This window comes from Pseudophryne corroboree, chromosome 1 (genome assembly GCF_028390025.1).
Source record: "Pseudophryne corroboree isolate aPseCor3 chromosome 1, aPseCor3.hap2, whole genome shotgun sequence".
NCBI lineage: Eukaryota > Metazoa > Chordata > Amphibia > Anura > Myobatrachidae > Pseudophryne > Pseudophryne corroboree.
The window spans coordinates 1065190342-1065217941 of NC_086444.1; the positions used below are offsets into that span (position 1 = coordinate 1065190342).

At 47.2% G+C, this 27600-nt stretch overlaps 1 protein-coding gene across 1 annotated transcript in view; it reads left to right on the forward strand.

Moving 5' to 3' along the window:
• LOC134925762 (uncharacterized) overlaps positions 1-19539 on the forward strand; it is a 228438-nt gene extending 208899 nt beyond the window's left edge. The window contains exon 11 of the mRNA XM_063920939.1: positions 19028-19539. Coding sequence (XP_063777009.1) covers positions 19028-19060 — 33 coding nt within the window. The 3' untranslated portion in view covers positions 19061-19539. The remainder of the gene's footprint in view (positions 1-19027) is intronic.
• The last annotated feature ends 8061 nt before the right edge of the window (positions 19540-27600 follow it).

Here is a 27600-nt window from a genome sequence, read left to right on the forward strand (position 1 = left end):
GCCCCTCATCTAGGGCCACATCCAGAGGAGGTGGTCGCTCCCCCCTACACACCCGCACAGGCAGAAGAAAGCAGGGAGACTGCTGCCTCCCTGCAACACCACAGACCTGCCAACACGCAGCAGCGTGTGCTGACTGTAGCACAATGCTGCCGCTGTTGCTGGCAGGACGGGGAAGCTTCTGAGCTGGGACAGAGCTACTCCAGCCGGGGGGCCCCCTAAAACTGTGGGGCCCACGGTACGTACCCCCTGCCCCCCCCCCCCCCCCTTAATCCGGCTCTGCTGCCGGAACCCCGGGACAGTTGGGAGGTATGGGGGTGTGTGAGGGGGTATGCCGTACAGACAGACGGGCACCGGCTCACTGTGTGCTTGACCCCCCACATCAGCATACTCTTTGGCGTGGAGAAGCGTCACTTTCTAGCACACTCCACGCTTCTTAGCTGCAGTTTTGTGGGGCACCTGCCGCTGTGCAGGTTCCGTACTGCCTCTGTTATCTCCAGCCCCGGCAACACCACCGCTAGCTGCAGTGCTGCCGCCCGCAGTGAGGTGCGCCCAGTTCCTTCACACACTTTAGCCAGCGGGTAGCGCTGCAGAAGTCCGAGCTGCTTGCAGGCTCCGACCCCCTCCTCCCTCCAGCCGCAGCATCTCCTGGGAGCTAACCAGTCACTCCCAGTCTCCCCTTACCACAGTGCCCAGCAGCCGCGAGGTCCGCGCCGCGTGCATGCTATGACCCCCTCCTCCCTCCAGCCGCAGCGTCTCCTGGGGGTTAACCAGTCACTCCCAGTCTCCCCTTACCACAGTGTCTGCTGTGTGTGACTGAGGAGGGGGGAGGGATGCTGACTGGCAGAGGAAGCAGGACTCCAGCCTGAGAGAGTCAGCCATGCCAAGTCTCCACCAGCAGCAGATCCCAACAGGTTGGAGTGGAACAGCAGCAGCCAGCAGCAGTGACTCCGGTAATACACATCTATCTGTCACCACTGTTTTGTCCCTAATACCAATCTCTCCCGTGCCCTGTGTTCTGTCATGTCCCTGTCACCCCTGGCCTTGCTCTGTCACCCTTATCCTAGCCCTTTCACTCTTATGCTGGCCCTGTTACCCCTATCCTGGCCCTGTCACCCCTGTGCTTGCCCTGTCAACCCTATACTGGCCCTGTCACCCCTGTCCTGGTCCTGCCGCCCCTACCCTGGCCCTGTCACCCCTATCCTAGCCCCGTCGCCCCTGTCCTGGCCCCGTCACCCCTGTCCTTGCCCCGTCACCCCTGTCCTGGCCCCGTCACCCCTGTTCTGACACTGTCACCCCTGTCCTGGCTCCGTCACCCCTGTCCTGGCCCCGTCACCCCTGTTCTGGCACTGTCACCCCTATCCTGACCCCGTCACCTCTGTTCTGATCCTGTCACTCCTGTCCTGGCCCTGTTACTGCATGCCCTCCAACTACCTTTTTGGCAGGCACAGTACACGCAGCGCCTCCAGACCCCTCCTCAATGCACCACACCTCCGCACCTTCCCCTCCACCACATGCGGCACTCCACCCCTCCCCCACATGCTGTGCCTCCAAACCCCCTACACCACCCATGGCTCCCACTCCTATGCCCCTCCACCACCCACAGCACCTCCAGACCCCCTCCACCATCCACCCCCCATATATGTCTCCCCCCATACCCTACACTCATCCGCAACATCCCCACACCTGCCCCTTTCCCACCCGTGGCACCCCTGCCACTCCCCCACCTACAGTGCCTCCGGACCCCTCCCCCATCTGCAGCCCCCACTCCTCTGCCCCTCCCCCACCCGCAGCACCTCCCGACCCTTCCCCATCCGGGCACCCCCCCCGCTTCCGCCCCCCTTCACCCGCAGCATCTACAGACACCCTCCCCCATCCGCAGTCCCCCCCGCACCCGCTACATTCTGTACATCGTGCCCTGCACGTGCTGTTCACGCCGTCGCAAGGGGCTGTGCCTCCTTCACCATCGCACGCCCTTTCATTGTGCAATATTTAACCACTAACAAAGGAATGCAGGTAATACTCCATATAATACAAATATTGAACCCCAGAAAGGCATGCAAGGGTTAAGGGGGCGTAGCCCCTTGCGACGGTGTGAAGAGCGCCCGTAGGGCGCGATGAAGCACCTAGTATATATATATATATATATATATATATGAATGATCTGAGGGGACCCCAGAGAAATCAATGTACCGGGCCCCAAGATTTCTGTTGCCGGCCCTGCCTGTCATAGACTTCTTACTCCAGAGTTTTGGCTATAAAAATTATTGAAATAATGCAAAGAAGATATTTCAAACATATTCTTTGCATTTTTCATATATTATACACAGTCAAACCACTGGCACAGACGTTACTATGACAGGAAATACTCTGCTTCACCCCACCGCACATCACTGCCAGCTACAGTGCTGCTGGCCAGTGGAGGGTCCAGAGACAAGGTAAAGTGCATCAATTTTATTGGTGGGGTCCCTCACAACTTGGTTGTCGCAGGGCCCCCACTAGCCTTGACACCAGCGTAATTTTCCTGGAGGTTTCTTCTGTGGTGTCTGCAGCCACCGCACAGGGTGAGTATATTGAGTAGCTGCAGGGTGTGTGGTGTGGGCATCTATTATAGATATGCCACTGACTTCTGCACCACTACCATGTTATCATTTAACTTAGTTAGAGCACAACTCCCTAGTAATATGTTAACCCGCTGCAGAGGAATAACCAAAAGCGTGATTTCATTTGTTAGGAACTATACTACTATTTAATACACATGATTCACCTCAGTAGTTCAGACCCCATTATATATCCAGAAGACTAAATTAATAAGCTGTTGGTTTTAGCACTGTCTTGGGATGGGATGTAGTCAGGATCCTTGTGGTCAGGAACCTGGTGATCAGAATGCCAACACCGGGATCCCGACCGCCAGAATGCCAGCAACGCCACCACAGCTATTCCCACTCCTGGGTGTCCAAGACACCCATGGAGTGGGAATAGAACCTGTGGCGAGTGCAGCGAGCCACTGACCCCCCTGCCGGCATTCTGGCGGTCGGAATCCCGGCGTCAGTATTCTGACCGCCAGGATCCTGTAGCCATCCCTCTTGGAAAATTAGAATACAATGTATTATGATTTAGAACATGCTGCGGCTGTTCTAGTGAAATTCCTTCTGTTGGACTCGGTGTCACTTTATATACAATTCATTTGAAAATGCTCCAAATGTATGTCATTATCTAAAAGGGCAAATGCTTCATGTTTATATTGCACTTAATCTGTCTAAGAATAGCACATTATTTCTTACTAAATTAACCACTTTGTTTTTTTCATGCACATCAGCCTAGTATTTAAAACATGTCCATAGTTGTTAAAACAGCAATACATAACAGTGTTGCTAGGTTGAAATCAGAAGCGTAGCCCTTTTTCCCCTGTAACTGGGACAGACTCTTTTCTTCAGAGCTAATACATCATTTAACTAAGCTATTTTTAACATAGCATTGGGTTTATAATATCTCATTCATTTATACAGCGCTACAGAATATTGTTTTTGTTTCCATAATGTCAAATACACTATCTGGTGTTATAGTCATATTGCAAGTATTCCAAAGTCGTTACTGCTAAAATCACACGTTAATAACACATTTGTGGTTTGATTGGCTGCCTGATATGTCAGTGGTAATAAGCTGGTGTATGAGTTTCTCAAAATAATGTAACTGCCAAAATAACCTCACCGAACACAGATACATCAGGTTATTGCAGACACAACAGTGTTGGAGACACAAAACAACTGGCGACATGGGAACTTAGGGGGTCATTCCGAGTTGATCGTAGCTGTGCTAAATTTAGCACAGCTACGACCATTCACACAGACATGCGGGGGGAGGCCCAGCACAGGGCTAGTCCGCCCCGCATGTCAGTGCCGCCCCCCACCCCCTCAAGTGCAAAGGCATCGCACAGCGGCGATGCCTTTGCACTTCAAGAGTAGCTAAAGCTGCGCTGGTCGGGAGCTACTCATCGCTCCCCAGCCCGCAGCGGCTGCGTGTGATGTCACGCAGCCGCCGCGGACCCCCCCCCCAACGGTCCGGCCACGCCTGCGTTGGCCGGAACGCTCCCCCTAAATGGCGGCTTAACACCGCCGTCCAGCCCTCTCCCGCCCAGCTACCGCCTCTGCCTCACAGGCGATCGCTAGGCAACGATGGCTGCCATGCGCCGGTGCATGCGCAGTTCCGACCCGATTGCTGCGCTGCGAGAAGCTGCAGCGAGCGATCGGGTTGGAATGACCCCCTTAGTCAGTAAGGATTGCAAAATCTGCTTTTTAGTAGTATTTGCAATCCTTTGATTCACAAGCTGGGGGCCGCCCAGTGCCGTGATAGGAGCGCATCAGATGCGCCTTGTTCCCGATTGGCCGTCCTACCCTGGGAATGTGGCAGTGACGTACTGAGCAGGGTGCCATGCCGCTGTGCCAACCCCCGGCTGTTGCTCTATTGCCATGTCTCCTCCTCCACTCCTCCGACAGCCCTGGTGGTCTAATGTTTCACGCGGCTCTAGCAACGGCTGCTATCTGACCGTGACTGTCGGTTGGCTGCAGCCACGGTCACGTGATCTCTTCACAGTGGGGCCGGATTTACAGCCTGCGCTGCCTTTGTGACCGGGTCCTGGGATGAGCTTGGAGCCAGAGTTGGGGTGGAGGGAGAGGCGGCTGCTGCTGTTGCTCCAGCGCTCTGGGTCTGCCTGTGGTACCGCATATCACACACTACTAAAAGAAGGAAGGTGAGGCCTGGGGCACAGGGTAATTGGTGATCCCATATACTCTGCCTGCCTAATGTGTAAAAATAAAAAGAGGGACTATGCCTGGCTAATGTGTAAAAAGGGTGACTGTGCTGCCGTAATGTGTAAGAAGGGGGACTGTCTGCCTTAATGTGTAAAAAAGTTGACTGCTGCCATAATGTGTAAAAAGGGGACGCTGTCTGCCGTAATATGTAAGAAGGGGACTCTGTCTGCCGTAATGTGTAAGAAGGGTGACTGTGCTGCCGTAATGTGTAAAAAGGGTGACTGTGCTGCCATAATGTGTAAAAAGGGGGACTGTGCTGCCATAATGTGTAAAAAGGGGGACTGTGCTGCCATAATGTGTAAAAAGGGGTTTCTGCCTGCTGTAATGTGTAAGAAGGGTGACTGTGCTGCCGTAATGTGTAAAAAGGGGGACTGTGCTGCCGTAATGTGTAAAAAGGGGGACTGTGCTGCCGTAATGTGTAAAAAGGGGGACTGTGCTGCCATAATGTGTAAAAAGGGGACTGTCTGCCAAAATGTGTAAGAAGGGGGACTGCTGCCGTAATGTTTAAAATGGGGCTCTACCTGGTGTAATGTGTGTAAGTGACGCTACTGTGTGGTGTAATTTGAAGAATGTAGACTTCTGTACAGCGTAATATGTATTGGTATTATTTTGTGTCCACGCCCCTTCCCCATTAAGCCATGCCCCTATATTTTTAGCGCGCGCCTATGGCACTCACTGGCCCTGTTTTGTATATATGGGGGGCGCAAGTGATATTTCTTGCACACAGCGCTAAAATGTCTAGTTATGGCACTGGGGCCACCCATCGCAGGGCAAAGCAGCCCAGCATGCTACCCGCCGCCCCCCGTCGCACTGCAATTAGTGCTCGTCGCAGTAATTATGAAAGCCTCCTGCCAGCACAGGCTGGATGCGTCGGCAGGAGGCCCACCACCATCTATTGATTGGAGCGGCTGCGTGTGAGGTCACGCAGCCGCCCCATAACGCTGCCACCACTCCCGCACATGCGCTAGCGAGGCGAATGTAATTATTGCAGTTGGATCGCGATTTGCGATCCAACTTGAATTAAGGCCATGGTTTCCATTGCAAGTAACTCATCTAATAAATGAATGCTTCATATTTTCTCGTGTTAATGTTATAGAAAAGTGTAGATACCTGTTTTATAATACCCTTAATGTATGCATTATACAGTAAAAGTGACCTTTTCACAGAGTATTCCTCAGATTCATGCATAATGTACAATTTATTAGTTAGACTTAATTTTTTATTTCTAATTGTTACATGTATTTTCTATACAATTATGTTACCATTATCAAAATTTTTTATGTCTCTTCATCTGTCCTTCTCTTAGTCTATCTCATTAGTATGCAGTTATTATATTAACATCCAGAATGTTGATACTGTTAAAATGTCGACAGTGAACATGTCGACAGTCATAATGTCAACAGTACAGGGCTAGGGTTAGGCTTTGGTTAGGGTTAGGCGACCATTAGGGTAAGGACTCTAACAAATGTTATGTCGACTGTCGACATGAATAATATCAATATAACGTCCATGTCAACATTCTGTATGTCAACATTCTACATTAATTGTGACATATTCTCTTCTCCCAGCTCTACACATCATAGCAAGTTCTGCCTGATGTAGGTTCAAAAACCTTGTTTTTCCTTTTAAATGATTGCTGCTTTAGAAATATGGCAGACTCGCTGGAATTTCCACAGAATGCGCAGCTCATAGGCTATTACATAAGCCCCATAGTCTGGGAGCAGGCAGAAGGCTAGCTAACCAATAGAAGTCTGTTGGCAGCAGAGGCTGGGAGCATAGCCAGATTAAGGTGGGGGCGCAGGGGATACTGTACCCTGGGCCCCCCTCTATCTGGCTGCCCCCCCCCACCACCACCCAGCCAGAACACACTTACGTCACTAGCTCTCCCTCTTGTGCAACAGAAGAACCAGGCAGCCTGAATGTGAGCAGGACAGTATGCAGTGCAGGCAGAGACACAGGAGTGTCAGCTTTCATGAGCTACCAATGGAGCTTACCGACTAGAAGAGAGAGAGGGTGAGAGAGCTGCAAGTGACCCAGGGATCCCAGCTTCCCCTCCTCCCTGCCTTTGTATCCTGTGATCTAATGAGAGCATTTGGGACTACAGAGACACACACACACAGACCTCCTGAGTCCTGTCCCAGAGTGTAGGTAGTACAGAGGCTGCTGCTATTGCATTCTTGCAAGATAAATTATATAATTTATTTTTCTATGTATATTTTAAGGTTGTTTAAGTTGTCTTTGTTCCACTCCAAGAAAAGTTTATAAAATAGTTCTCTCAATTAGGTGAAAAAAACTATTGTATAAGGTGAGAGACCACCCTAATTCCCAGCGCAATAGTACTAGATAATTACCAGAGTCAAATATTCATCAGCTGCAAATAATTAAGAGCCTTTGCAGAGCCCCATAAAGAAAACAAATACAAAACTAGGAAATTAATTGCGCTTGATGTACTGACAATATTGCCAATTATTACTTCATGTATAAAAATATAAATATAAAAATATGTTTGGATTCATTAAATAAACGAGAAACTTGCTTTGAATAAAACGGTTTTTACTGTATTCTCTTAAATGCACTTTGAAATAACAACAATTATAATGACATAAAATCACACATAGAATATGTTATAAAATCAGAAAAAAAAATGGATAATAGTTGTCAGATCTGTACGCAAAGCAAACGATTAATAGGCTCTGTACGTTGATTGCTGATTAGCAACAATGTGTTTCCTTTCAGTAGAGACAGATACGTATTAGTAAATAGAGAGGAAATACTGTTTCAAATTGTGTACACACACAGTGAGGAGCTGGAATCCTGCAATCTGTTTAGTAAATAGTAGTAACAGTTCACCTGTCACTGGCGTCCCGGTGCAGGGAATAACACTGTATGATGTTTACCCGGTCCAGCGGGATTATAAGTAATATCAGAGATGGTATACACAACCCTCCTACCCCGTGGCCCCCTGCCTTAAGTGCCGCCCACAAGGCTTAATCCGGCACTGGCTGGGAGGCTGGCTGATCATGACCTGACACTGGTCGGTGTCCTGTCTGCTCGGCTGTTGCTGCTGCTCCCGGCCAGTTTCCAATCGCTTCACACTGACAGAGAGTTCCGGCCATCAATATGGGGCAGCGTTTGGGGGAGCAGTTGCTGTGGCTCCCCTATTTCAACCGCCTCTGGCAAGCAATGCCATCTCTGGGGGGAACCAGTCCCTTGCTTTGCCTGGGGCACTCGGACCCTGCTTCTCAAATCCAGTACTATTTCCAAATAACAGTCTTCACATAAATTATTCCTAAAGTCATTACTCTGGCCCAAATTAAGAATACTTCCTAGGGTAATGTATTGTCTTTATGCAGATGTTCCCTCTCAGCTTCTAGCCTTCTACCTAGAACATTGTAAGGTTCCAGCAATTTTAGATGGTGGTGTCCCTTAGGTATAAAAGTGTTTTGATAAAAATCCTCATATCATGATCCTAGCTACTCATTTTCCTGGTTCAAACAACATTTGCTGTGTATTTAAGATTGACTGCTACAGTAGGCAGATATAATGGTAGCCACAAACACTATATATGAAACTCATGTGCAACATAATTTATCAGAAGTGGTCTTCACCTAAAGCTATTGTAAATCCGACTCCATAGAACGCTATGTGTTCCGTGATTTTTTTTCAAGTGCATTTTCACAGAAGAAAGCAAATAGTACACACAAGACCTAACCTGCTAGTACCAATGCAGAGGTGTTGCTTGAATGGATTCAGCAGACACTGATCAATACAGAAATGCAGAGGCTAGCCCACTGCTTACAGGTAGATACAGATTATAAAATAGTATTATACCCCTTTCACTGCACAAATAGACTGGTATCGACCTGGTATATTGCCAGGTCAACGCAGATCACTGTGCGTTGTGAAGGGGGTCACTGCCGAAATCTCGGGTCGCCTGACCGGGTAATTCAACCCGGGAATAAAGAAGGGTTATTCCCGGGTTATTACCAGGCCAGGTGCAGTGTGAACGGGTTGCTGGGTCACTGCAACCCGGGATCCATTCACAGTATAGACAGAGGCGACGTGGAGGTGACCTCATCTCCCAGTGCCACCTCCACCCCCGCCCTCAAGCTGCCATGGTCCTTGCCCCTGATGGCAACCCAATCTGGGATATTGGCAGGTCAGGAAGCCAGTGTGTAAGGGTCCAATGCCGGGTCGCACCCGGGAAGGACCCGTTTCTAATTCCCGCGTGCGACTCGGCACTAAACTGAGGGCACTGTCTGGCAGCAGTCTAAGCAGAATCCAAGTATAAACCAGATATTATAGAAGAATAGCACTCACTGACAAATGCAGGTTAAGCATTACAGGCTCAGAACAAACTATCAACTGCACAGGTGTGCAGAAGAGCAAGTCTAATGTAGCCTGGAGAGCCGGCCGAGTGAGAAGCCATGCGGAACCTGGGTTTAGTGGAAGGCATCCAGGCAGAATATGCCATCTGTACAGTTTGGTGGTAGAGCAATAATGGTTTGAGGCTCTTTTTTATGGTTAGGCTTGTGGAAAGCATCCCAACAGAGTGTAGACCAGGCCTGTCCAACCTGCGGCCCTCCAGCTGTTGTTGGACAGGCCTGGTGTAGACTGTTATAACAACAGCAAAGAGGCAGTTGTGCATCTCAATACTAATGGCCATGATTTTATAATAAGATGTTCAATGAGCACATATGGATGTGATGTTCAAGTGTCAGCATACTGTTGTGCATGTTATGTATGCGAGAGCCTTGTGAGCAAGGAAGCAGATTGGGAAGACAAATGGCCAGATAAAAATCGTATCGCACCTGCAATCTTCCGTCTAAACTGACAGGAGATAGAGGGCGATATTCAAATGTACCCTGTTATCGCGCTGATCACGCTCATTACAGTCTGGTTTAGGCGCGTCAAGCGCCTAAACCCGACTAAAGTAATGGGCACGATCAGTGTCGAACTGGGGCATGAAGGGCCCACCGGGGGAATGCAGTGATAGGGGCCCATACTTAGAGGTGTGGCCAGCCTACAAAGGGTGTGTGGCCAGCCTCCACAGAGGCTTGAAATACACAATAGTCTAGTGCAGTGTAATGCAACATATCTACCATGTATAATACAAGTGCACAGTCTGGAACCTGATCCTTAGAGGAAGGAGTGGGCACTCAGGCAGTGGGGCCTACCGGTGGTTTCCCTGGTACCCCTGTGGGCCAGTCCGACCCTGGGCACGATCATCAAGAGACCCATTTGGATGTCCAAACGGGTTTCTTTACATGCATTTCAGCTCACTATCTCCGGTGGTAGCGAGCTGAAATTAAGTTGTTGCGCACGGTGGCAGTAACATTATAATACCACCGGTGGGCGCAATCAGGGCCAGAAGGGGTGAGGGAACATTTGAATCCGGCCCAATGGGCTTTGTGTGATGGAAGCATTTTTAACTTTTTCAGTTTTCTGATTGACAAAGTTCCCTGGAGTGTCAGGAGATAAGGGGTGGGGGAGGGGACAGTGAATAAAGTTAAAAATTTGTTGAACGCTTTTTGGGATTCAAATCAAAGAGCAAACATTGGGCCTGATTCTGATATGAGAATGAAGTAAGAAAGAACAAGTAACTGTGGACTTTTGCACAACCATGTGGCACTGTAGGTAGGGTGGGGCAGACACAAATGTACAGAGATTTGATTTGGGAGGTATGTGTCCAAACTCAAAACTTCACTGCAGTGTAAAAATAAAGCTGCCCAGAATTTGCGGGCTACATGCAAAAGCAGCCAGTATTTACCCTACAAGCAAAAAAAATAAGAATTTACTTACCGGTAATTCTATTTCTCGTAGTCCGTAGTGGATGCTGGGGACTCCGTAAGGACCATGGGGAATAGCGGGCTCCGCAGGAGACTGGGCACTCTAAAGAAAGATTTAGTACTATCTGGTGTGCACTGGCTCCTCCCTCTATGCCCCTCCTCCAGACCTCAGTTAAGGAAACTGTGCCCGGAAGAGCTGACATTACAAGGAAAGGATTTTGGAATCCCGGGTAAGACTCATACCAGCCACACCAATCACACCGTATAACTTGTGATAAACTTACCCAGTTAACAGTATGAATAACCAACAGAGCATCAACCAATGGATGCCAACATAACATAACCCTTTATGAAGCAATAACTATATACACGTATTGCAGAAAGTCCGCACTTGGGACGGGCGCCCAGCATCCACTATGGACTACGAGAAATAGAATTACCGGTAAGTAAATTCTTATTTTCTCTAACGTCCTAGTGGATGCTGGGGACTCCGTAAGGACCATAGGGATTATACCAAAGCTCCCAAACGGGCGGGAGAGTGCGGATGACTCTGCAGCACCGAATGGGCAAACACCAAGTCCTCCTCAGCCAGGGTATCAAACTTGTAGAACTTTGCAAACGTGTTTGAACCCGACCAAGTAGCAGCTCGGCAAAGCTGTAATGCCGAGACCCCTCGGGCAGCCGCCCAAGAAGAGCCCACCTTCCTTGTGGAATGGGCTTTTACTGATTTTGGATGCGGCAATCCAGCCGCAGAATGAGCCTGCTGAATCGTGTTACAGATCCAGCGAGCAATGGTTTGCTTTGAAGCAGGAGCACCCAGCTTGTTGGATGCATACAGGATAAACAGCGAGTCAGTCTTCCTGACTCCAGCCGTCCTGGCAACATAGATCTTCAAAGCCCTGACTACATCAAGCAACTTGGAATCCTCCAAGTCACGAGTAGCCGCAGGCACCACAATGGGTTGGTTCAGATGAAAATTAGCTCCACCGTCTTAAGTGGCTCAAACCAGTGGGATTTCAGGAAAGCCAAGATCACGTTAAGATCCCAAGGTGCCACTGGTGGCACAAAAGGAGGCTGAATATGCAGCACTCCCTTAACAAACGTCTGAACCTCAGGCAGTGAAGCCAGTTCTTTTTGAAAGAAAATGGATAGGGCCGAAATCTGGACCTTTATGGACCCTAATTTTAGGCCCATAGTCACACCTGACTGTAGGAAGTGCAGGAATCGACCCAGCTGGAATTCCTCTGTAGGGGCCTTCCTGGCCTCACACCAAGCAACATATTTTCGCCATATACGGTGATAATGTTTTGCTGTCACGTCCTTCCTAGCCTTTATCAGCGTAGAAATAACTGCTTCCGGAATGCCCTTTTCTGCTAGGATCCGGTGTTCAACCGCCATGCCGTCAAACGCAGCCGCGGTAAGTCTTGGAACAGACAGGGCTCTTGTTGTAACAGGTCCTATCTGAGAGGCAGAGGCCATGGGTCCTCTGTGAGCATTTCTTGCAATTCCGGGTACCAAGTCCTTCTTGACCAATCCGGAACAATGAGTATTGTTCTCACTCCTCTTTTTCTTACAATTCTCAGCACCTTTGGTATGAGAGGAAGAGGTGGAAACACGTAGACCGACTGGAACACCCACGGTGTTACTAGTGCGTCCACAGCTATCGCCTGAGGGTCCCTTGACCTGGCGCAATATCTTTTTAGCTTTTTGTTGAGACAGGACGCCATCATGTCCACCTGTGGCAGTTCCCATCGATTTGCAATCTGCGTGAAGACTTCTTGATGAAGTCCCCACTCTCCCGGGTGGAGGTCGTGTCTGCTGAGGAAGTCTGCTTCCCAGTTGTCCACTCCCGGAATGAACACTGCCGACAGTGCTAGTACGTGATTCTTCGCCCACCGAAGAATCCTGGTGGCTTCTGCCATTGCCACCCTGCTTCTTGTGCCGCCCTGGCGGTTTACATGGGCCACTGCCGTGATGTTGTCTGACTGAATCAGCACTGGTTGGTTTCGAAGCAGAGGCTCCGCTTGACTCAGGGCGTTGTATATGGCCCTTAGTTCCAGGATATTGATGTGCAGACAAGTCTCCTGACTTGACCACAACCCTTGGAAGTTTCTTCCTTGAGTGACTGCCCCCCACCCTCGGAGGCTTGCATCCGTGGTCACCAGGACCCAGTCCTGTATGCCAAATCTGCGGCCCTCGAGGAGGTGAGCACCTTGTAGCCACCACAGAAGAGACACCCTGGCCCTGGGGGACAGGGTGATCATCCGATGCATCTGAAGATGCGATCCGGACCACTTGTCCAGCAGATCCCACTGAAAGATCCTCGCATGGAACCTGCCGAAGGGAATGGCTTCGTATGAAGCCACCATCTTTCCCAGGACTCGCGTGTAGCGATGCACCGACACCTGTTTTGGCTTTAGGAGATCTCTGACCAGAGTCACGAGCTCCTGAGCCTTCTCCTCCGGGAGAAACACCTTCTTCTGGTCTGTGTCCAGAATCATGCCCAGGAAGGGCAGACGCGTCGCAGGAATCAGCTGCGACTTTGGAATGTTCAGAATCCAGCCGTGCTGACGCAACACTTCCTGAGAGTGTGCTACGCTGATCAGCAACTGCTCCCTGGACCTCGCCTTTATGAGGAGATCGTCCAAGTATGGGATAATTGTAACCCCTTGCTTCCGAAGGAGCACCATCATTTCCGCCATCACTTTGGTAAAAACTCTCGGTGCCGTGGAGAGCCCAAACGGCAACGTCTGGAATTGGTAATGACAGTCCCGTACCACAAACCTGAGGTACTCCTGATGAGGCGGATAAATGGGGACGTGCAAGTAAGCATCCTTGATGTCCAGAGACACCATAAAATCCCCTTCCTCCGGGCTTGCAATGACCGCTCGGAGCGATTCCAATTTGAACTTGAATTTCTTCAGATAAATGTTCAGGGATTTTAAATTTAAAATGGGTCTGACCGAACCGTCCGGTTTCGGTACCACAAACATAGTGGAATAGTAGCCCCTTCCCCTTTTTTAAGGGGGGGGGGACCTCTACCACCACCTGCTAGAGAAAGAGTTTGTGAATTGCCTCCAACACTATCTCCCTTTCCATGGGGGAAGTTGGTAAGGCCGATTTTAGGTAACGGTGAGGGGGCATCACCTCGAATTCCAGCCTGTATCCCTGAGACACAATTTGTATAGCCCAAGGATCCACCTGTGAGCGAACCCACTGGTGGCTGAAAAGTCGGAGACGCGCCCCCACGGCTCCTGGCTCCGCCTGTGGAGCCCCAGCGTCATGCGGTGGATTTAGTGGAAGCCGGGGAAGACTTTTGTTCCTGGGAACTAACTGCATGGTGCAGCTTTTTTCCTCTACCCCTGCCTCTGGCAAGAAAGGACGCACCTCTGACCTTCTTGCTCCTCTGAGAACGAAAGGACTGCATTTGGTAATACGTTGCTTCTTAGGTTGTGGAGGGACATAAGGCAAGAAATTTGACTTCCCAGCCGTAGCTGTGGAAACTAGGTCCGAGAGACCGTCCCCAAACAATTCCTCACCCTTATAAGGTAAAACCTCCATGTGTTTTTTAGAGTCGGTATCCCCTGTCCATTGCCGAGTCCATAAGACCCTTCTGGCAGAAATGGACATTGCGTTAACTCTAGAGCCCAGCAGGCAAATGTCCCTCTGGGCATCCCGCATATATAGGACCACGTCCTTGATATGTGCCAGGGTCAGTAGAACAGTGTCCCTGTCCAGGGTATCTAACTCCTCAGACAGAGAATCCGTCCATGCAGCTACCGCACTACACATCCAGGCCGAAGCAATTGCTGGCCTCAGCAGTGTGCCAGAATGTGTATAAACCGACTTCAGGATAGCTTCCTGCTTTCTATCCGCAGGATCCTTTAGGGCGGCCGTATCCGGAGACGGCAGGGCCACCTTCTTGGACAAGCGTGTCAACGCCTTGTCTACCCTAGGGGAGGATTCCCAGCGTAACCTGTCCGTTGGCGGGAAAGGATACGCCATAAGTAATCTCTTGGAAACTATCACCTTCCTGTCAGGGGAATCCCACGCTTTTTCACATAATTCATTTAATTCATGTGAAGGGGGAAAAGTCACTTCATGCTTTTTATATAAATCCTCTTGTCAGGGACAGGATTTTCCTCAGAAATGTGTAATACATCCTTCATTGCTACAATCATGTAGCGGATGGCTTTAGTCATTTTAGGCTGCAACTTTGCCTCATCGTCATCGACACTGGAGTCAGATTCCGTGTCGACATCTGTGTCAACTATCTGGGATAGTGTGCGCTTTTGAGACCCTGACGGCCTCTGCGCTGTAGGATCAGGCATAGGTTGACTGTCCCCCGGTTACAGTTTTATCCAATCTGTTATGCAAGGAGTTTACATTATCATTTAACACCTTCCACATATCCATCCAATCAGGTGTCGGCACCGTCGGCGGCGACACCACACTCAGCTGCACTTGTTCTGCCTCCACGTATCCTTCTTCATCAAACATTTCGACACAGGTTTCGTACAGACACACCGCACACACACAGGGAATGCTCTGACTGAGGACAGGACCCCACAAAGGCTTTTGGGGAGACAGAGAGAGAGTATGCCAGCACACACCCCAGCGCTATATAACCCAGGGATTACACTGTACCTTAGTGTTTACCCTGTAGCTGCTGTTATATATATATATATATATATACACTGCACCTAAATTTATGTGCCCCCCCTCTCTTTTTTACCCTTTAATGCACCTGTATACTGCAGGGGAGAGCCTGGGGAGCGTCCTTCCAGCGGAGCTGTGAAGAGAAAATGGCGCTGGTGTGCTGAGGAAGAAGGCCCCGCCCCCTCGGGCATATATACAGCCCCAGACTGTATATATGCCTCTTTTTGCCAAAAAGGTACTTAATTGCTGCCCAGGGCACCCCCCCCCCCCCCCATGCACCCTGCACCCTACAGTGACCGGAGTGTGCGGTGTGCTGTGGGAGCAATGGCGCACAGCTGCAGTGCTGTGCGCTACCTTAAGTGAAGACAGGAGTCTTCAGCCGCCGATTTCGATGTCTTCTTGCTTCTGCTGCTTCTGTTCTTCTGGCTCTGCGAGGGGGACGGCGGAGCGGCTCCGGGAACGGACGATCAAGGTTAGGTACCTGTGTTCGATCCCTCTGGAGCTAATGGTGTCCAGTAGCCTAAGAAGCGCTACCTAGCTGCCATGAGTAGGTTTGCTTCTCTCCCCTCAGTCCCTCGTAGCAGAGAGTCTCTTGCCAGCAGAAGCTCTCTGAAAATAAAAAACCTAACAAAATACTTTCTTTTCTAGCAAGCTCAGGAGAGCCCACTAGGAGCACCCAGCTCGGCCGGGCACAGATTCTAACTGAGGTCTGGAGGAGGGGCATAGAGGGAGGAGCCAGTGCACACCAGATAGTACTAAATCCGCTATTCCCCATGGTCCTTACGGAGTCCCCAGCATCCACTAGGACGTTAGAGAAATATATGTATTTGTACCCCTTGCATTGCAATGTGGTTTGTCCAGGTGCACAGTTACTTGCTGTTTCTTACTTTATTCCTGAATCAGAATCAGACTCATTGTACGGAATAGTTATAGTGTTTATTTATAGTCCTTTTAGATTTGTTTTTCTCTCAACCTTATTTAGCCATCCTGGAGAACTTTTTTAATTTACTTGTGTGTTTAGTGAATCAGGGTTGCAATTAATGTGGCATGGATGATCATCTGCACTACTGAATGCAGAGCAGAGGTGATTTGCCTGAGCACATATCGTACTTGGCAACTTTGAAATATTGCCCTCCGGGCAGTTATGGACTAGGCCCTCGATTCGGCCCTGGCATCTGTGAATGCGCGCGCGCTTCATGGGGGTCGCGCTGCATGACGTGTGGGGGCGTGGCGCGAGTCATGGGGGCGTGGACTTGCGGCAAGCCCCCGTTACCATGGCATTGCTGGGAGGCAGGGCGCGCCGCAGGTCCGGGGGCGTGGACTCGTGGTACGCCCCCATTTCCATGGAGCCAGAGAGCCGGAGGCTGCGCTGCGCGCGGCCTTCCCGGCTCTCTGAGTGACCATTCTGGCATGTGACAGAAGTGCCAGATGGCCAGTCCGGCCATGCCTCCGGGAGAGTTCTTGGAGATGACATGCAGCTGATCGCTGAGGCAGCTGGATTAGACATTTCTAACCATTAGGCCTCAGAAAGACAAGTTATTGCACCCCCAACCCATCCATCTCACTATATATTGGGTGGGATGCCAGAGCATGACCTATCATTTTGGTCCGCTGACCTCCATAAAAATGTGTGAATTCCCCAGACGTTCTAGGTGAGTAGTCAAGTATTAGAAACAGGGTCAGTGATTTAGAACATGGAGAAAAGAGGATGGGGTGTATCAAAGTAATGTGTCAGATCAATATGGTTAATACTGCATACAACCTGCCTCAGACAGGAGGAGTGAGAAATAGCAATGTTTTAGGTAATGGGTTGTGGTCTGACAGTGATAGGGCATAGTTTGAAAACTTACAGGGCTGTTAGGTGTATGATAATCTGGATGAGCAGTAGCTATGGAAGTCCAAAGAAGGTGGTGAGAGCACTGTTGCCTGTGTTAATGACAATAAAATCACCATTGACAATGGTAGAAATTATCTAAAAATTGAGAGGCAGATCCAGCAGGATGGTAGATATGAGCAATTTGCAGAGAAGCAGAGTAAAAGGGAGATGTAATAAGCCTTGGAGATTGATAATGTGGAGATAGATAAAGTACCAGCCAATCAGCTCCTTACTGCCATGTTATAGGCTGCCTTTGAAAATGACCATTAGGAGCTGACTGGTTGGTAGCTTATCTCTCTCCACTTTATCACTTTCCAAAGCTTAGTACAACTGCCCATAATATGAACAGATTCACTTATGAATGGGAACAAGAGCTAAATGATTTATGGATGGGAAGGAAGTGTGCTTGATCATAAAGATGCCTACTCCGGTGCCTTGTTTGTTCCCAGCCGTAGCTGCATGGCCAAACTGAAGGCCTCTATGAGAGTGTTAAACAGGGAGTTTAATGTCACCATGACTATTACCTGTACAGGTGACGTAAGTAATAATTTACTATAACGTTTGCAACTACGGAAGGAAATCATCTGCTCTAGGCTAGGGTATCCTGACATTGCATATATGCCAAAAATTAACCAACAAGACAAACTGTCCAAGCGGATTCTTTATTCTAGTTGTATAATAATCAAAATGCTGTTTTTATTGAACAACACTCCTAAACAGGATGCCATTTCTTTCAGAACATAATTATTAACTTAAGTGAAAGTCTGAAGCAATTAGATGGTTGGATTTGTTCTGCATATTCCAAGAAAGAAACCTTATTAATAGTTATTTTGGAATTGTATTCTATTATATATAACAAATGTATCAACTATGTTTTTTTAATGACCATGTAGCCATGTAAACCATTTCCCCATTGACCCAGAACATAACAGGAGCTACACAGAAACCAAATGCATTGAGGAACCTATTCATGAAGGTGTTTTGTAGTCAGTTCTCTGGATGTACCGGATGAATACGATCTTCCCAGACGGCCTTAATGAATCTGTAGAATTAAATGCTGTGATTTAATGATAAGTGGTTATCTTTTTTAGATCATAGGTTGATTTGTCTTTAGCATTTACTAACTAATGGATAATTATGTATGTACCTATGTTAGAAATTACAAATACAATGAACCAATGTTTGATCAAGGTTTGTCGTAGACCTTCACAAACGTCAGCACACATCAGAAGTCATTTTAATGCTGAGGAAATCCCTCAAGAGTAATATAGATATAAGATCAATATTCTTGCTCCAAAAGTGCTATAGGAATGATTTTTTACACTACATCTATCAGCGGGGCATATAAGAAACAATCCGACACTTCCTTATAGTGATTACGGCTTGCGTTTCATTTACCGGAAACGACGCATTATGACGCACTATGCCGCACCCGGAAGTTCCGGTTATGTAGCTCCGCTTGAACGGACGAAGATTACTCTCTCTCTTACCTATTGAAAGGCCGTGGTTTGCGGTTCATCAAGCGGAAATGATGTAACCGCAACCCGGAAATAACTACAATAATGTAAAATGTTTGCTCTCTCAACATATGTAACGTTATTATGATATCATTTTTAACCGAACCATAACATAAAAGCGATGGCTGATTGCATTATGTTAAGCTAGATCTAAGAAGTACTCTGATCCTAATATATATATAAATAATAAAAAATAGAAACTGTATAATAGAGAATCTGTGACCCGGAAGTAATTTCACGACAAGCTGAATTAGTTTGAATATAAAATAATTTTCGTTAAGATAAATACACGTTTTATAATAAATGATATTGAGTCTGTCCTAGGTTTTGATTTTTTTGTTTTATTTGATTAGTTTTGTATTGTCATTTGTAAAACAGGAAGGATTGGGTGCACAGCCGTTTTTGATCTAATCATTAGACACAGTATATAAACCCTGTCTCTTCACCCATACAAACCACCTTTGAAAAAGCTGCAGGACCTGCAGCGAAACGCGTCAGGGACCAAGCTTTTGGGGGCTATCACCTATTGGAAATTTGCTGCCACGTGTATCCGGACCAGGACTGGACATTGTGCCTAATAATAGGACTTTTGGAACACTCTACCCAACTGAACCACCACCACTCCTTGACAATGAAGGAGACACCGCGATGCAGTGAGGACCCATAATAAACAACTTGAAGGGACTCTATTTCCTCCAGCGGCTAAATTGTGGTAACTAATCATCATCCCACAGACTGCGCCGTCAGTCCAGGGTTGGTCATTCATTTGTGCACTATCCAGTCTATATCAATTGGGAACGGACTACACAGATAGCAGGCAGTTTATTGTGATCCCTCAATTTTTTAGCAAATCATTTTTATTCATTACGTAATCCATTTTATATTTTATTGTGTTTTATTATTGTGTTAATGATCAAATTCGATTAAATTACTATATATCAGCACCCAATCCTACCATATTTTTTATATATACACCTATTAGCGCTGCTAATTGTTTTTTTCTTTGTTGTGTATATATTGGGGGTGACTAACCCAATTCTTATAGCAGCAGCTATTTGAGCAACAGCACCTACGAGCGCCCGATCTATTTATCATACTTGATAGATTATTTCCTTTGCTACGACACATAGTCTTGATTGGGCAGCATGGGCTGTTTCTCAAATTTTTCGGACAGACTCAATAGGCGACAGGGCTATCTCTCTAAATGGGAGACCCCTTTTGCAAATAAAACGGAAAGTCGTGATGATTTAAAGGAAGACTTCTTTAGATTAGAAGATCTTCTAAAATCAGAAGTAAGACATTGGTTGGATACAATCAATATGCAGAAATATATTGACAGAAAAATAATACCCAGGGGTCTCAGGTTGTCTAAACCCTCTATTTTCCATGATAATGTGGAGTACCAAAAACGATGGGACTCTACACTTGATCGGTGTTCATTAACCCTTATGGGAATTGTAATTGATTATAGGACAGAGAAATTAAAAATGATAGAATCAGAGATTGGAAATCTAAAGGAGAAACTTGAGGTACATAGTCAAAGCAATGAATTTAAAGAGAGAGACATGATAGTTACAGAGAGAGTAAATAAATTTGAGCAGACAATTTTAGAGACCAAGTGTAAAAAGTTTCAGAGAGATGTGGAAGACTATCGAACAGACAATGTAAGAACTTTTAAACAATATAAAAACTCTAATTTCAGAGAATCACATAACAACTATAATAAACCCGTTTCACAATACAGATCAGACAGAAGAGGTCGAGTAGACACTCCAAGATCCCAACAGATGATGAGGAGGTATAATAACAAAGATCCCCAAGAAAGATTTGAACATAGGTCACCCACTAAGAAAGTGGATATAGGAATCTCCCCTACACCTAAGAATAGTGACCTTGGAGCAAGGCCCAAATCACATCCTGATAGCTCCCTGACCACCAGCAGTTTTTTAGAGCAGCGAAAAAGAAGATTTCAGGATCAAGACAGGGAGTGGCAAAAAGAAACAGGGAGGAAAAGAAGAAATATCAGTTTCGAGGAAGAAGAGGAGGAAAGAAGGAAGCCATTAAGAAACTAAAAAGGAGTAGGAAAGTTACACAAAAAAAGTGCATTTTTAATTTGTCTGCAAAAAAACTGACAGATAATGAAATTCAAGTCCTAAATAAGGGACTGAAATTCTCCCCTTCAGCACCTCCTAATATGTTTACCCTTTTTGTAGAACTGAACCGTTTTGTTCGGACTCTGTGCAGAAATTTTTTTTTTGCTAAACAAAAACTATTGAAGAATGCTGATGAAGCCTTTCCCATCGTTCTTGATGGAGAAGATACATTAGCCTTAGAAGCCCTTACAGACCTCTTAGAAGAAAATACTAGCGATGTCCCCTTAAAAACCCAACCATTATTTAACATCAACGGGAGAAAAGAACTAAGGATAAAATCTGAATTCTATCCAATTAAAACAAAGGGGTCCAGTATTGACAGCTTTTATAAAACGACCCTGGAAGATTTTAAAATCTTATGTTCCAAAACCACTAATTCGCAGAAATCAGATAACCTCAGCAAATGGGAGAGAAAAGCCCTGCATAGACTAACAAAAGACAGTTCAATTATAATTAAGCAAGCTGATAAAGGGGGGGGACTTGTTTTACAAGATAGATCTGACTACATTAAGGAGGCAAACAGGCAGCTAAAGGATGTTAAGTTTTATAAAATTCTCACAAGGGATCCCACCCCTGAATATCTCTCCGAGCTATATGACCTTCTAGATAAGGCAGCTCGTAATAATCTGATCTCCAGGGAAGAATTTAGATTTCTATATAATTCACACCCTACTGTCCCCACATATTACCACCTTCCTAAAATCCATAAGTCACTCACTGCACCCCCTGGTCGTCCCATAATTTCCGGTATAGGTTCCCTCACATCTAATCTTTCTCACTATGTAGATATTTTTTTACAGCCACGAGTGTCTATGCTCAAGTCACATATCAAAGATACAACTCACTTTTTGAACCTGATTAAAGATGTTATATGGAAAGACACTTATGGTTTTCTCACTCTTGACGTCCAAAGTCTATATACTAATATTCCACACAATTTAGGTATTAAGGCAATAGCTAATAAACTCACTAATGATGGAGATCTCACTATCCTACATCAGCAGTTCATTTTGGACTCAATATCATTCATATTAACACACAACCATTTTTTGTTTCTGGATGAGCACTATCTGCAGGTGATGGGTACGGCCATGGGAACCAGGTTCGCGCCTAGTTATGCCAATCTCTACATGGGCGAGGTCGAGGACCTGCTCGTGTGGGGTGGCGGCTTTGACGCGAACCTGGTTCTCTATGGCCGTTACATTGATGATTTGTTTATTATTTGGGATGGTGATGCGGATTCAGTTTTATCTTTTGTCACTCACTTAAATTCCAACCCGTATAATTTATCGTTCACTCATTCTTTTCACTCTCACAAGATGAATTTCCTTGACATTTCCCTCGAGATCAGAGATAATCAAATATCGACTACAAATTTTATTAAAGACGTGGGTACTGACTCATATTTGCATTTTAAGAGCAGTCATTATATACCCTGGAAAAAAAGCATCCCAAAGAGCCAATTATTACGACTCAGGAGGAATTGCTCAGATCTTACTTCCTTTGATAATCAAGCAAGATTTATGTCGGAGGCATTCCTTAATAGAGGTTATCCAGCTGAACTTATTAGAACATCCCTTGTAGAAGTTAGAAATAAAGACAGGAATGAATTACTAAAAATAAAAACCAAGGAAGAAAGAAAAGGAGATGAAATAGATGAGGTAGCATTCATCTCTACTTTTAATAGGTCACATTCAGAAATCAAGAAGATAGTTTCTAAAAATTTTGGGATTCTTAAACATGATCCCCAATTATCTACTATATTAACCTCCGAACCAAGATTTATTTTTCGTAAGAGTAAGTCCCTGAAAAATATACTGGCTCCTAGTCATCTTAGAAATATTAAAGAAAGTGGAGAAGAAGGTACTACTAAAGGGGACTGGCTAAAAAATTATCAACAACCTAGAATAAAGGGCTGTCACAAATGTGGGATGAATAAATGTATAACTTGTAACCACATACTAAATCGAACAAAGAAGATCTCTCCTAATAATACAGAAGAGACCTCATTCGAAATTGGCAGTTTTATTAACTGCAATACAACATATGTCATATACATGTTAATATGTGGATGTGAGAAAAAATATATAGGTCGTACAACCAGACCCCTTAAAACTAGATTTCTAGAACATAGGAGGAATATCCTAAAGAGAATACAAACACATAGTGTTTCTAAACACTATGATGTAGCTCACAATGGAGATCCAAAGTGTCTAAAAGTAGTAGGGCTTGAATCGGTACCTCATACCTCAAGAGGTGGGGACAGATTCATTAAACTATGTAAGCAGGAGGTATTTTGGATGTACCGGATGAATACGATCTTCCCAGACGGCCTTAATGAATCTGTAGAATTAAATGCTGTGATTTAATGATAAGTGGTTATCTTTTTTAGATCATAGGTTGATTTGTCTTTAGCATTTACTAACTAATGGATAATTATGTATGTACCTATGTTAGAAATTACAAATACAATGAACCAATGTTTGATCAAGGTTTGTCGTAGACCTTCACAAACGTCAGCACACATCAGAAGTCATTTTAATGCTGAGGAAATCCCTCAAGAGTAATATAGATATAAGATCAATATTCTTGCTCCAAAAGTGCTATAGGAATGATTTTTTACACTACATCTATCAGCGGGGCATATAAGAAACAATCCGACACTTCCTTATAGTGATTACGGCTTGCGTTTCATTTACCGGAAACGACGCATTATGACGCACTATGCCGCACCCGGAAGTTCCGGTTATGTAGCTCCGCTTGAACGGACGAAGATTACTCTCTCTCTTACCTATTGAAAGGCCGTGGTTTGCGGTTCATCAAGCGGAAATGATGTAACCGCAACCCGGAAATAACTACAATAATGTAAAATGTTTGCTCTCTCAACATATGTAACGTTATTATGATATCATTTTTAACCGAACCATAACATAAAAGCGATGGCTGATTGCATTATGTTAAGCTAGATCTAAGAAGTACTCTGATCCTAATATATATATAAATAATAAAAAATAGAAACTGTATAATAGAGAATCTCTGACCCGGAAGTAATTTCACGACAAGCTGAATTAGTTTGAATATAAAATCATTTTCGTTAAGATAAATACACGTTTTATAATAAATGATATTGAGTCTGTCCTAGGTTTTGATTTTTTTGTTTTATTTGATTAGTTTTGTATTGTCATTTGTAAAACAGGAAGGATTGGGTGCACAGCCGTTTTTGATCTAATCATTAGACACAGTATATAAACCCTGTCTCTTCACCCATACAAACCACCTTTGAAAAAGCTGCAGGACCTGCAGCGAAACGCGTCAGGGACCAAGCTTTTGGGGGCTATCACCTATTGGAAATTTGCTGCCACGTGTATCCGGACCAGGACTGGACATTGTGCCTAATAATAGGACTTTTGGAACACTCTACCCAACTGAACCACCACCACTCCTTGACAATGAAGGAGACACCGCGATGCAGTGAGGACCCATAATAAACAACTTGAAGGGACTCTATTTCCTCCAGCGGCTAAATTGTGGTAACTAATCATCATCCCACAGACTGCGCCGTCAGTCCAGGGTTGGTCATTCATTTGTGCACTATCCAGTCTATATCAATTGGGAACGGACTACACAGATAGCAGGCAGTTTATTGTGATCCCTCAATTTTTTAGCAAATCATTTTTATTCATTACGTAATCCATTTTATATTTTATTGTGTTTTATTATTGTGTTAATGATCAAATTCGATTAAATTACTATATATCAGCACCCAATCCTACCATATTTTTTATATATACACCTATTAGCGCTGCTAATTGTTTTTTTCTTTGTTGTGTATATATTGGGGGTGACTAACCCAATTCTTATAGCAGCAGCTATTTGAGCAACAGCACCTACGAGCGCCCGATCTATTGATCATACTTGATAGATTATTTCCTTTGCTAGTTCTCTGAAAACAGCCATCTTCGTTAATGGTGTGTACACACGGTGAGATTTTTTCTTACGATTTTGACTATATAGTCAAAATCGTAATAAAAGTTAGTGCAGATCACAAGGTGAAAGTCACCTTGCAATCCCGATGCGATGCCGATGTGCGGTCCCGTGCGGTCGGCATCGCAAGCCTAGATAGACTGTGCAGGCAAGTCATTTTTAACAATCTCGTAGAAAAGATAGTCGACCTAGTCCGTATCGTCAGGGCCAAAACTAGGATTTTCGTCACCCGGGCAAAGGCAGCAATTTGGCGCCCCCACCCCCACGCCCCTATTATCACACTAAATGATCAGATATTTAGAAAAAATATACAATTCACAATCCCATCCCCTGGAGACCCCCGAACTTGCTGCCGCACACAAACCACAACCCTCTCTCCTTCCAGCCTGCCACTGCACAAACCCCCAACTGTACCTCTCGCAGCTCGCTGCATATACTACAAAGCTTCCCCACCCCAGACCTGCCCCTCCCCTGGACCCACTAGCACATACCAGGGATGTGCAGTCAGGGGAGGCAGTGCCTCCCCTGTCATTAATCAGTAAAATAATACAAAGAAGATACTTATGACACATATTCTGTGTCAAAAGTATCTCCTTTATTATTTTACTCATCATTATAAAGTGTAAAGTGGGGTTGGGAGGCACCGATCCTGGTGCCTCCCGTTGTGAATGGGGAAAGATATGGGAGCAGGGGGCGGGCGCGGGCGGGGCCAAGCAATGGGCAGGAAAAGCCCATTGAAATGACATGGGAAAGCAGCACCATTAGAGGTGCCGCTTTCATACAGGGAAGTGCTTTTAAGCTATGAAAGCACGCCCCTGTGAGTGAGGCCACAGTGATTGGCCAGCGGATCCGTCACTGGATCCGCTGTCAATCACTGTGTGTACGTCGGTGGAGGTGCGGGTGGCGGAGATGCGGGATGCGGCAGGCCTGGTGGCGGAGGTGCGGGCGGCGGCACGCGGCAGTCAGGGCCATTGTGCAGAGTTTGGCAGCGGAGCTGTACCCATTTCAAAAATGGCGCCTCAGCGTCATTTTTGAAATTGAAGCTGGCCGCGGCGAGCCAATCATGGCTCGCCGCGTCATCGCCCCGCCCCCTCCCGCTGACTTATATAAGTCAGCGCGAGGCAGCGGCTGTCAGTCCGACGGCAGAGGAGGGGCAGAGAAGAGCTCCTGAAGAGAGAAGACTCCGTAGAAGTCCTGGATGGGCGGCGGCTATGCAAAAGTGCTTAGCAGCCGCCGCCCACCAGGTGAAGACGATGGAAGCCCTGGGAAGGCGGCGGCCATGCAAAAGAGCTTAAAAGCCGCTGCCTCCCAGGTGAAGATGCCGGAAGCCCTGGGGAGGTGGCGCCCCCCCAGGTGAAGACGCCGGAAGCTCTGGGAAGGAGGCGGCCACGCAAAAGAGCTTAAAGGCCGCCGCCCCCAGGTGAAGACCCTGTTTAATAAAACGTTTTTTGTTGTGTGCTTTTTTAAAAATATTTTCTTTACAGGTGGACTACAGGTGCCAGCGGGCCCTTTATGTCGGGGCATGCTGGCACTTGTGGTTCTCCAGGTGCCAGCATGCTGGGGCAGGCTTGCTGGAACCTGTAGGCCACCTGTAAAGAACAATATTAGCAAGCATACAATGAACCCCGCACCCACCGCCACCAGGGGTGCGGGGCATAGCACTGGGCTATCAGCCCAGTGCTGGTTGTTGCTCGGGAGGGGGACCTCATTTTTATTTTTTGGGGTCCCCACTTCCGAGGAATTCCAGCCCTGGGCTGACTGGCTTGGGGGGAGCACTTTAATGGCATGGCACGGGGACCCCACATTGAGTGTCTCCCCTGCTATGGCATTACGCGCCCCCGGCTGGTTCTGCCTGGTGCTGGTTTTAGTGGTGTGTGGGGGGACTGCACTTTTTTTCCCCCCTCAATGGGGGAAGGGGGGTTTGTTTAGCTGCCAGTGCCTCCCAGCCGGTAAGCTCACCGCACGTCACTGGCACACGCACCCTTATCCCCCAGGACCTGCCAGCAACAATAACTTAACTCACCACCCAATGCCACACCTGACCTCCCCCATACAGCCCCTCACCTTCAATTCTTGTTTCTTGTACTGTATACATTAGTTTATCCTCTGCATCCTCTTCTCCCAGTGCAGGTGCAAGAAAGGAGACAGAGAGGCATGCAGCGCCAGCTCAAGTAGTAATCTGTGAGCGGCAGGGGGTTAGCTGCCTGCAGCCAGGGGTGAGCAGCTGGTGGTGAACGGCGGGTGGCCAAGGGTGAGCTGCTGGTGGTGAACGGCGGGCAGCCAGGTGTGAGCTGCGGGTGGTGAACTGCGGGCGGCCAGGGGTGAGCTGCAGGTAGCGAATGGCGGGCGGCCAGGGGTGAGCTGTGGGTGGTGAGCAGCAGGTCACAGGCGGTGAGCGGCGGGCGGCTGGGGTTGAGCGGCGGGTGGTGAGCAGCAGGACGCAGGCGGTGTGCGGCATGTGGCCGGTGATGAGCGGCGGTTGGTGAGCAGCAGGTCTCGGACGATGAGCGGCGGGCATCAGAACGCGGACAGTGAGTGGCAGGCGGCCGGGGGTGGCGAGCATCAGGACGCGGGCGTTGAGCGGCGGATAGCAGACAGACTGATGGTGCTCTACGCAGCCTGACTGCGGATCCGCCTCTCACAGCCGCACAGCTCCAAGGCAGTTGTGTACCGCTGCTGCCGAGTCTGCCTCCAATTCTTCTGCTCTATCGGCGCCCCAAAAAATCCTGCACCTAGGTCACGTGCCCCCTAGCCCCCCCCCCTAGTTACGGCATACCTCCCAACATGACCCTCTCCAGGAGGGACAGAATGCTC